General features: G+C 34.9%; 2 protein-coding genes across 5 annotated transcripts; one reads left to right on the top strand and one right to left on the bottom strand.

The window, feature by feature from the left end:
* Positions 1–3,913: 3,913 nt before the first annotated feature.
* LOC114712955 (transcription termination factor MTERF8, chloroplastic-like) lies at positions 3,914–6,765 on the top strand. 2 transcript variants are annotated; one of them, XM_028897530.1, is made up of 2 exons: positions 3,914–5,201; positions 6,417–6,765. In XM_028897530.1, the coding sequence occupies exon 1, from the start codon at positions 3,925–3,927 to the stop codon at positions 5,176–5,178; it is 1,254 nt and encodes a 417-aa protein (XP_028753363.1). In that variant the 5' UTR covers positions 3,914–3,924; the 3' UTR covers positions 5,179–5,201; positions 6,417–6,765. The 2 variants fall into 2 exon arrangements, with proteins under 2 accessions (XP_028753363.1, XP_028753354.1); XM_028897521.1 differs by lacking the exon at positions 6,417–6,765 and adding an exon at positions 5,291–5,407.
* Positions 6,766–8,804: 2,039 nt separating this feature from the next.
* On the bottom strand, positions 8,805–11,429 carry LOC114712937 (bidirectional sugar transporter SWEET2). 3 transcript variants are annotated; one of them, XR_003737293.1, is made up of 8 exons: positions 10,914–11,426; positions 10,751–10,787; positions 10,438–10,654; positions 10,133–10,291; positions 9,908–10,027; positions 9,677–9,812; positions 9,223–9,321; positions 8,805–9,059 (listed from the first exon to the last, which is right to left on the bottom strand). XR_003737293.1 is itself a non-coding variant. In XM_028897510.1 (8 exons), exons 1-7 carry the CDS (start codon positions 10,972–10,974, stop codon positions 9,699–9,701), a joined length of 606 nt encoding a protein of 201 aa, XP_028753343.1. In that variant the 5' UTR covers positions 10,975–11,429; the 3' UTR covers positions 8,950–9,321; positions 9,677–9,698. The 3 variants fall into 3 exon arrangements, 2 of the variants coding, with proteins under 2 accessions (XP_028753343.1, XP_028753333.1); XM_028897510.1 differs by having other exon boundaries at positions 8,950–9,321; positions 10,438–10,502; positions 10,605–10,654; positions 10,914–11,429; XM_028897500.1 differs by having other exon boundaries at positions 8,950–9,321.
* Positions 11,430–11,632: the final 203 nt, after the last annotated feature.

The raw sequence follows: 11,632 nt of genomic DNA, 5'->3' as shown, positions 1-11,632 counted from the left end.
CAAATTCAGCCGCCTCGAATGGCCATTCTTTCACAGTCTCATATCTGATTGACACATGCGGCTTCTCACCTAAAGAAGCTGAAGCAGTTTCTAAGCGTGTCAGCTTGGAAACGCGGGATAAGCCAGATTTAGTTATCAATTTCCTGAAAAGACAAGGATTTTCTCAACCCCAGATTCTTCGTTTCATTGGACATCACCCAAGGTTTCTTCGATATGATCCTGAGAAAACCTTTTTGCCCAAGATTGAGTTTCTCAAATCCCAAGGTGCTTCAAGCTCATTCATCCCTAGGCTCTTGTGTAGTTGTCCTAGGATCATGGGGAGCAGCTTAAGTAATCGGCTCATTCCTTCCTTTTATTTCTTCCGGGATTTGTTTCAGTCTGATGAGAAGCTCATTAAAGCTCTTGCACATTGCTCGGGCATTCTTGTTTACATTAATACTCATGTCTTGCCTAATATGAAGCTGTTGCGAGAAGAAGGAATTCCTGAATCAAATGTCATTACATTGCTGCAATCTTTCCCTAGGACACTAACTATATATCCTGATCGGTTTAAGTACGCTGTGGAAGAAGTAAAGGAAATTGGTTTTGATCCTTTGAAGCTTCGATTTCTTTGGGCTATTAGGGTATGCTCATCCTTTAGCAAATCCACACGGGCAAAAAAGGCTGATGTTTATAAGAAGTGGGGTTGGTCTGACAATGACATTCTGGTGGCATTTAGAAAGCACCCCTTTTGTATGACAGTCTCAGAGGATAAGATTGATGCAGTAATGGCGTTTCTTGTCCACAAGTTGGGCCTTGAGTCTTCCGCCATCAACAGATGTCCTTTAATTTTTACATTGAGTTTGCAAAGGCGAATTCTCCCAAGAGGTGCTGTCATTCAAGTTCTGTTGTCAAAGGGTCTGATAAAAAGGAAAACTTCTTTATCAATTTTCAAGTATACTGAGAGATATTTTTTGAGGAAGTTTCTCCTTTGTCACGGGCAGAAGGTTAGTGGATTATTAGAGTTGTATCAGTCTAAACTGGATCTTGCAAGGTGAATGAAAATTGAAAGGTTTTAACTTATGGATATAGACTAATGCGTAGCAGTTGTAGAACTGTTCTCTCTACATTTCTTTTGATGCGGCGCATTATTAACTTGTATGTGGTTTGCTTTAATTCAGGTTGAAAATGACTTGCCAAGTAACTAATGAGCTTCCCATTACACTGGAATCTGTTCATTTGAATTAAGTCCTAAGTTTTAAAGTGTCTGTAATACCATGCAGCGTTAACATTGTTTGTTTAACTTTTTCTTTCTTTAGAGAAGGCATTTTTTAGTAAGAATCATGTATAGAAGACGATGTTTTAGCTTTTGTTTGATTATTGAACGCTTCACCACCAGGCTTGAAACAGATCAGCGGTTTTGATCTTAGGTTCATAGTATTGTTGATTGTTTCTTTAACTCCTTGTAAGTACAATATGCTTAAATCCATATGCTGTGTTTCAAATTCATTTATTTTTTCCTTCCGAGGCAGAGTAAACTATCTTATGACATCTATGTATTTTTCAATGTGAATAACTCCTTACACAGGTATGTAATATTAATTAATATATAGATGATTTTTCTATAGCCTTTTTGTTCTTATTAAAAATTTGAATTTCTTCTATACCAACTTCCCAATTTTTCCCAGCAATGCTTCCATTAAAGTGATTGTGTCTAAACTTAAAAATTTAAATTTCAGAACTTCGTAGACTTTTTGTTTTCTATTTGAAGCTAATTTGCTTCATTTATTTGACTGGCTTCTCCAAACACGTCATGCTTTGCTGCATCCAAGTTTGTAATCGTGCAAGTTTCTTGGGAAATCTAAAAACCATGATGGGGTTCACAACATTTCGATGGTTCACCTATAATATTTTCCGTCTAGCTTCTTAAAGCAACTAGTAGGCCTGGATATGCGTTGGAACATAGGCCTGGGTATGTGTTGGAACAGAGGCCATTCTGAATGTGATTATTTATACTTAATGTTCAAGTTCTGGAGTCCCTGCCCAGGGATAATATTGAGGATCATCCTTATGCTGATCTTATAGAGGAAGCTTGGGATCGTTGCTGTCCAAAGTGTACTGTTTCTTGTGAGTGCACGTCTAAAGAAAATCTTTCAGAGGCTGGTAGATTAGCTTAGATTTATTAAGAGAGATTAAAATGTCATTAGTTAATTAAGATAGACTCTTATAAAGGGACTAATCTACTTTGATTAATGGCATTTCATTATCTCCTTTGAAGCGTTTGTGCTGAGCTATTGGCGGTGAGATATTGTTAATAATCCACCTTAGATGAGCTTTCTGATTTTTGAGTTCTTTGCATGTTGTCTGTTTAATTAATGGAAGTTTCTATTTCCATTCAAAAAGCTATTAGTAGTAGTACCTGGTGTTGAGCTGCAGGACCTAATTATTCCTTTCCATCTTAAATATAAGATCTAGTTTGTAGTGATAAGAGGTACTCTTCCGGTCCTTATTATAAGACCCAATTTGACTTTTTATTTGGTCCTAATTATAAGACCCCAATCCATTTTGTCTCTTATATTTATGCATTTTTTTCCAAGATAATCCTTCTAATAATAATAGTTTTAGCCAATATACTTAATTAGCAAGGATATTTTAGGAATGATAACACTTATTTATTATAAATAACCAACTTAACTTACTTCCTTAATCTTCTCAAATAAGTCAATTGGGTCTTATAATTAGGACCGGAGGAGTAGTATTTTACTTTTGGGATCAACCTTGTCTACTTATGGCTGGAGGATTAACATCATATTCATATGTCATATTGTTTTTATGTGCAAATGTAATTTCACTGCTATGGCTCTCTCATTTTACTCCAAGCTGTAATTTTTTTCCCCCCGAATAAAAATGGTATCACAAACTAAACCGACAGAAATTACAACCCGAGTCAATTGGCTTTTTTCATCAAACTCCTGAATAAAAAGTGGTAGATGATCAAAGAGACGTCAACTGTGCTCCACCAAGCAACATGCAAACAAAAAACTTCTTCAATTAATCTCTTTATTCACACATGTAAAAAAAAAAAGAAGAAGTAAAACCCACTATTTTTTTTTAATGCGTATTCAATTTTAACAATAGACATTTGTACATTTGGTCAATGCAACCTTTTTTTTTTTTTATAAAGGAGCAATGAAACCTTTTTAAATAAAGTAAAAATACCAAAGTAATACCTCCGATTCTTAATATGAGATCTTGTTTGATTTTTATTTTGGTCCTAAATATAAAATCCCAATCTATTTTGTCTCTCATATTTATATATATTTAAAGTAATCCTTCTAATAATAGTAGTTCTAGCCAATACACTTGATTAGTCAGGATATTTTAGGAAAGATAACACCTATTTAAGATAAATAAATAACTCAATTTACTTATTTAATTTTTTTAAATTAGTTAACTAGCTCTTATAATTATAATTAGGATGAAAGTAGTAAAATGTAAAATTTATATTTTAAAAATGAAAAGGTAATCTTTTTTTTTTTTGCCTGAAAAAAAGGTAATGGTTTGGCTATGTAATTTTGATTTAATTACAACTCAATCGATCCTAGAATTTTAACCCCAAGCAACTTAACTTTTATAGTTTTGACTCAATTAAAATTCATACCAACTTTGACTGAATTAACTTAATCCTTACAGTGTTAATTATTTCACATTTTAAAAAAAATATTAAGGATTAGCGTTATTTTCTAAAAAACTTAAGAACTAATGTTTTATAGGTTTAAATTATAGGTAAGTTACACAGAGTTAAAGTTAATTGAGTTTCAATTAAGTCAAAAATCATAGGATGTGAGTTAAAATTTAGATATTAAGCTATAATTAAACAAAACTGCTGGGACAAAAAAAAATTTTTTCTTGTTTACGCCAATAGAAGTTTGGAGTGATCAGAGAATGAGAGTAGCGTGGTTTCCTATGGCTTCCGGTGTATTCCTCAACGGACTCCGGCTGCGTTTATCTTGCTCGGGATGCCGGAAGCCGCCGGAATCCATGCTTCCTTTTCTCCGCGGAGCCATACCTTATGGGAGACATATTATCAACGCAATATCTCCTTCAACATTACAGCATCAACTTTGTCTTCAAACCCAGTGGTTTTCTATGAGGTACGCTAACTCAAACGCCTCAAACGGGAATTCTTTCACTGTCTCTTATCTCATTGACACCTGTGGCTTCTCACCCCAAGAAGCTGAAGCAGCTTCTAAGCGCGTCAGCTTCGAAACGAGAGAGAAGCCAGATTTGGTTATCAAGTTCCTGAAGAGTCATGGATTCTCACGGCTCCAGATTCTTCATTTCATTAAATCGGTTCCAGAATTCCTTCGATTTGATCCTGAGAAGACCTTTATGCCCAAGATTGAATTTTTCAAATCCAGAGGCGTTTCGAGCTCGCACATCCCTAGGCTTGTGTGTAATTGTCCTAATATCATGAGAAGAAGCTTAAGTAACCACCTCATTCCTTCCTTCGATTTCCTTCGAGATTTGCTTGGATCTGATGAGAAGCTCGTTAAAGCTCTTCAATATTGCTCGGCCATTCTTGTTGATTCTAAAGCCTCTGTGTTGCATAAAATAGAGCTACTGCGAGAAGCAAGAGTTCCTCAATCAAATATCATCAAATTTTTGCAGTTTTACAGTAGATCATTGGCTTATAGTACTGGTCGATTTAAGAAGATTGTGGAGGAAGTGAAAGAACTTGGTTTTGATCCTTGGACGTTTCAATTTCTTATGGCTGTTCATGTATCCTTATCCTCAAAAGAATCCGCACGGGCTAAAAAGGTTTATGTTTATAAGAAGTGGGGTTGGTCTGACAATGACATTCTTGCAGCATTTAGAAGGCTCCCCATCTGTATGACTCTGTCAGAAGATCAGATTGATGCAAAATTAGAGTTTCTTGTCCATAAATTGGGCTGTAATCCTTCCATGATTTGCACATATCCTAATGTTTTGGGATATAGTTTGAAAAAACGAATTGTTCCAAGAGGTGCTGTCCTTCAAGTTCTGTTGTCAAAGGGGCTGTTGAAAAGCGAAACTTTGCTCGCAAAATTTGCGCTTACTGAAAAGGACTTTTTAAGGAGGGTTGTCCTTTGTCATGTGCAAGAAGAAGCTAGTGAGTTAATGGAGTTGTATCTCACAAAACTGGATCAAGCAAGGTGAATGAAGAATGGAAAGGTTTTAAGGTATGGTTATGGACTAGTATGTCTTAATTGTAGTAGTTTTCTCACTACAGTTCTTTTGGTGCGTTAGCACTTTGTTTGCTTTAATTCAGCTTGGACATATCTCCACGTCAAGTCAATGAAGAGCTTCCTGTACACTGAAATCTCTACACCATTCGAACATGATCTTATGTTTTAAAGATTATCTATAGTAAGATCCCATTTAAACATTGTTTTAGTTTCTTAAAGTAAGTCGCTAAAATGTGCTAAGAATGAGGGGTGGCCATTAGCTGGGGGCGAAAAACAAAAAACTGCCCATCTTAATCTCACTGGCCTCTGGTTGTTGTGGACTGTATGCATGTGAAGTAAGAAAAGTGTTGGAGATCATGAACCATCATCTCATAGGTTCTGACATCATCTATCTTTTCCTTTATTTGTTTTTTTTTTTTGCCAACATCTTTTCCTTTATTTGTTGTTTGTTATATTTAGGCTCAATTTAATGTTTGAGTAAGCTTTTTTCCTTTTTTAAATTAGAGGGGTTAGCATTAACAGCCTGGGATTGAACTCATAACCTCTCATTTACAAAATAGCCTTCATGCCTCTAGGCTAGAAGGCCATTAGCAATGTTTGAGTAAGCTAATATAATGGGATTGGTTGGGACAGTAGTTCCTTGCTATTGTAAAATTTAGCTACAAGAGTTCCCTTCCCTTCCCTCTATATTTCCTCAACGTTACAGATACTGGCATTAAGCCTCACGAAACCTTTAGCCAGCATTCTGTTAATCTTGTTAACCTGCATAAATTAGCTGCGGGTTTAAACTTATTGTCGATGACTTGGTTTGTTAACAGCAGGTTTGATCTGTATTTTAGATTCTGCTCAGTTAGCGATTAAATTGATAGCGCATACACTAGGAAGAAATAGGAAGCCAGTGGGAGAAAAAAAGTTAAGTAAACTTTCGGTTTGGATTCTCTCTGAGTGAAATGATCCTGTGCACTTAGAGAAGTCAAGATCTAAAGAAAAGTTTCCCGTTGATTTTTTTTTTGCTTTTTCTTTTGCCCTCCTTCCTTTTCACCTCTCTTCTTCATAGAAACAGAGTCTACATTTTCATAGGCTGTGATGTCAAGTTCATAGGATTCACCATCTGTTATGTTGCTGAGCTTGGGGACACGTAATAGCTACCCATACTAGGTTGCTCTTGTTAACTAGAATCACTGAAGCTAATTTCTTGCTGCTTTCTAGTGCAATTAAATGCAACCAAGTTGATTCAGTACACTTGCAAATTTTGCGTATTGATGATGCCAAGATGGTCCTCCATGATGAAGACTAGAGTTAAAAAAAAAACAATGTTGCCACCTCCTGATTTCATAATTATTTGCTGCTGCTGTTGTTTTCTTTTCTCACACCTGTTAACTTCTGTAAGAAACAAGTCATTACGGTGACGACTATTTTTGGAATTTTTGTTACTATATTAGAGTTCAGAGAATTTATTTATTTTTGAACTCAATGTACAAGGATTAACATTCTCGATCAATCGTGAATATTCACTTTTTGATTTGTTCATATGTTCATTATCAACTTGGTTTTCGTAGACCATGTCCCTCTATCTATGCATTTCTTATTAAATACCTTTGGCAATTAATATGATGATGACAGATTTAACACCGATAAAAAGTCACGTTGACTCCCCTCCCCCCTTTTTTTTTTCCGGAACTGCAGCCCGACACTCAAATTTGGTTTAATTAATACTACTTCCGGTTCTTAATATAAGATATTATTTGATTTTTATTTTGATCCTAAATATAAGATCTCAATTCATTTTGTCTCTTATATTTATTTATTTTTTCTCAAAATAGTCTTTCTAATCATGATAGTTCTAGCCAATAAATTTGATTAGTAAAGATATTTTAGGAAAAAACAATACCTATTTGTTACAAATAACTAACTTAACTTGTTTTTTTAATCTACTCAAATTAGTCAACTTACTCTTATATTTAAAACTGAAAGTAACAATACTTAATAGTTCGTGGTCGAGTCCTTTTTTCTTTTCAAGTAACGACATTGAGATTTTGCAGTAGGGATGCAAGACAAATGGTTGATTAGATCGAGGGCTCATATCATTGCACATCCTTATAATTTGATGGCATTTTGATTTTAGTATATGTGGTTTCAAATCGTATTTCTTATTCTTTAATTTGTCCATCTAAAGTGTTCGTTCTCTATGGTTTTCATACGGACCTTGTGAAACTATGAAGAGGGGCAAACATTAACTCTATGTTTGGATGTTAAGAAAATTAGGTAGAAAACAACACTACAAGTGAAAACTCCTCAAAATAGCAAACTTTTTAAATTATTTTTGGAATTTTTTTGGGAAAAATCTCAAAGAAGATTTATTAAATTTTAAAATTTTAAATCAGTCTTGTTTAGCACGCTTTACTAGCAATTGAGAATATACTTTTGTAGTAATTTCTAATTTGAAATTTTTTTAACGATTTTTCTTCTTTTTTTTCTCAGTATTTCCTCTCTTATTTCCTCTCACTTTTGCTTTCATCCTAACGTAATATGAAGGATGAGAAACACAATTTGAAATTAAGGATCAAAATCAATATATAATCAAAGCATAAAGACGCGTGGTATTTACCTGTCATCATTAAGACATCTTATGAAAAAAGACCCACCCCACCTACACGCTCATTATAATTATAAATACCTTCAAATTCAATTTAGCATGGGCACTTAATCTTTAGCAAGGGGGGGCCACATAATAATCTCAAATGGGCAAACATGTGGTTTAGTTTAGATGAGCAATTGTAAATATCAAGAAATTGCGATCTTGAACAAATAGATTTTGTTACTAAACAAAGCTTCCTAACAGAGCAAATAGAAAAGTCCAAGGAAGGAGAGTAGAGGACCTACAGACAATGGATGTTTAGGGCCACACTGACAAGATTTGCCTCCCCTAACAAATGGTCCAACCGTGATTTTTGCCCAGAAAGAAAAAAGTTTACATAAAGATAGCAAAATACTAATTATAATTTGTTGTGGCCATTTTTAAGGCTATATTTGAAATTACGTTTTGAAATCATTTATAAGTACATTTCACATAAACTGAGATAAAACTTCTCTCACATACTTATCTCATATTTCATAAGTCACGGTTAAAAACCTGCTTATAAGTCATTCTAAAAGAGTTCTAAGTCTTCAATCTTACTTTTTAGACCTTGTTTAAACTGCATAATTATCGCTTTTGTTGAAGCGCTTAATTCCAATACAATTTGACGCAAGGCCACTTTCTGTGATGTGTTTAACATCCAATTATTGTTTGACGCGATCTTTTTTTTTTGGTTAAATTACACAAGCTTTCCTAAACTTTGAACTATGTATAAATAATCAACTCACCTAAACTTTCAACTTTACATGAATAAACCCTAATCAATTGTGTAACCCTTCAAATTGTGTTTTTGTGTTCATATAACCGCTTTGAGATTTGATTTTATATATGTGTCTATATATATATATATATATATATATATATATATATATATAGAAGCCCCTTAAACTAAATATATAAGTACTGAACAAAATTACCGGTAAGAAAGTCATGTGCATAAATGTAAGAATTTAGAGAGATTCATTGTAAAGTTTCAAAATTTAAGGAGATTATCTGCACATAACATAAAATAGGAGTTATGTATAATTTCACCCTCGCCAAAAAAAAAAAAATTCAAGTGAACTTTTTTTTTTTTTTTCCAAGTGATATTTTGAAGTGAACTTGTTCCAACACATACCGCTGTTATTGACCCAAGATTAATTGTAGTAATGCATATTGCATTACAAGGGGGCAGGAAGTTGAGTGTCTCAAGTATAGAGAAACAGAGAGAATACCTGTGAAAACAGAGGAATAAGATTAAGATGCCAAATTTATGGGCACTAATTCGCAGCTCTTGATGCTTTTACCAGCATGCGATTATGGCCAAAAGTAATTGATTTTATAGGATCTTTTCTTCAAAATTTTGCAAATGAAACGATATCTCAATTACAATTATACCACAAGAGATTGAAGAGAAGAGATATGCTTAAGGAGATAGGACTTTCCACATTAGCAGAGGAGCATGGTTCCTAGTTCCACTTATCCAGCTGGGATTTACTGCCATCATTGAAATTGAAAATATATATCATCCCCTCATTTCATGAACAAGATTATAAGCTTGAGCCAAGTAGAGGGGGAAATTCCCAGAAATGAAGTAATATCATAAAAATGAAAGTAATCAAATAATAAAAATCACTCATCATCATGGACAATGAGTCATTGCCTAAGTGGAAAAGGAACTTCAACAATTAAAAACATTTATGCACTCACTTAAGAAATCCCTTACATAAACTTCAACTCGTCACTGATTATCATGAAAACAAGCCTGCTTGTACTTCACATAACAACCTCTGAACTGAAGGGCCAAAACAAAACCCAGAGATCTCAATGACAACTGTGTATTTTCCTTTACCTTATACTGCCACTTGAACTGATCATGCATATGACACTATCAAGGGTTCTCTGGACTCTTCTCTAGATGCATCCTTGTAATAGAAGTACAACGCTAATTGTACTATTCCCAATATGGTTCCTATTCCATTGGGTACCTACAAAAATGAACCACAGATATTTTAGTTCATTTCAAGCTAGACTGTATATCTAGGAAGAAAATTAAATGCAGTAGAGTTGGAAGAAAGCTTACATAAACAAACACATCAAAATTGAGCAACCCGTAAAGAAAGAAGGAAGCACTCATTAAGAAGGTCGATAGGGAAAGAAAGAATGGCATAAACTCAACACTCTTTGTCCGGATCACCAGTTTCTGGGAAAGACATGGAGATTGATAAATCAATAAAATTAACCAAAGCAAACTGATGCAGGATGTTCACAATTCAAATGATAGATTTCCAGGACGAAACAAACTTACAATTATAAACAGAGGAGAGGCAAACATTGAAATAAGAGAAGCAACACTCAAGGATCCCACAAACACCTGACGTGTTACACGGTCAGCTATTTGCAAGCTTCCAAATACTATGATTGCAAATAACCCCAAAACAGCCAGCAGTAATCCAACCGTTCTCACCTATCAAATTGAAGCAAAGAGTATACAAAAGCTTAGAGATGACACAGAGGCTATCAGGCACTTATCACAATTAACAAGTTCATCAGTCATGAGAAAATGCTTCCAAATATATATATATATATATATATTTATATCAGAACTCTAACCTTCCTGTTTTTCTCTTCATACGTCACAAAGAGGATTATGTACACAAACTGAAAGACTGCTCCACCTGAGTTAACAGTCAGGACCATTAGATTATCAGGAGATATGAAAGGCGTGCCATACCACATGCAGATCAAGCAATTCAGGAGAGCATAAATATAGGGCGAGCCTGAGAACATTTCTGTTGACCCATTTCTGACAATTCTTCTGAAAGTGGGTCTGAAATTTAGCACAAGTGAGGCGTCAATGAAGGGGAAAAGAATAATTTCGTCGGAGCTCAACATAGTTTATCAAACAGTTCATAAGCAAACTTACATGGGCGACACAAATAACCCAAAGGCAAAGATGTTCCCTGAAAATAAGCATTGCAATAATTGAAATCAAGGAAGAAAACTCTAGAAAACTTCGAAGATTGGTTTTAAAAATTTAACTGGCTGACCAGCAAAATCCCAGAATCTGTTAGAGAAAAAGAAAGTACCGGCAATTCCAGCTGCATCCTTGCAAACTGTAAGGATTGAAGAAGAAGCAGAAACAGACATTAATCTAACAATCACCAAATTCCACCAGAAATCAAACCCAACCCTCCATGTATAACATCAAAATAAGATGACAGGTGACGCCGCCACCTGCAATAATACGATTCGTTTCACAAAGATCTTCCCTCTTATATCTTTCAAGTCACGAACTAACGAAAATATCCACGTTTTCCAAATGTTTAAATGCTAAATCGGTGCCCCTGCGAGATTTCCGAGCTAGAGGGCCTGATAATTATTAGCTTCCCCCATAACTTGCTGTGCTAGGAAAATGACAAAGACCCAATTGAAAAAACAACAAAAATGGCACGGCTTGCTATTGGCTTGCTTGCGTTCGAGCCACGAAAATTCAAACGATTTTGGGTTATTTTATTTATGTGAAGAAGTTTGATTGCACTGACAAGTTGCGAAAAGAGGCGTGCGAATGTGTGACAAACAAAGGGTGGCGCCTACTTGGATGATTTTCCAGCTGAGTTGTAGGGACTGCGACGACTCTGGAATTTAGATTAGATACAGGCCAGCTCCGACAAGGATAGAGATGATGCTGATCCTTAGTGTTTAACTATTAATTGTTATCGTCTTATGTGCCATACGAATATTCTAATTCAGCAATTCTAGCTGCCTTTTGCTTCGTTTGTAAAAATTTTGACTCGATGAGGATCTG

The sequence above is a fragment of the Neltuma alba genome, unplaced genomic scaffold (assembly GCF_004799145.2).
Source record: "Neltuma alba isolate B1F8T4 unplaced genomic scaffold, ASM479914v2 tig00001864_pilon, whole genome shotgun sequence".
NCBI classification, from domain to species: Eukaryota; Viridiplantae; Streptophyta; class Magnoliopsida; order Fabales; family Fabaceae; genus Neltuma; species Neltuma alba.
Note: the sequence above shows the minus strand (reverse complement) of the source record. Positions and strands in the feature narration are given on the sequence as shown.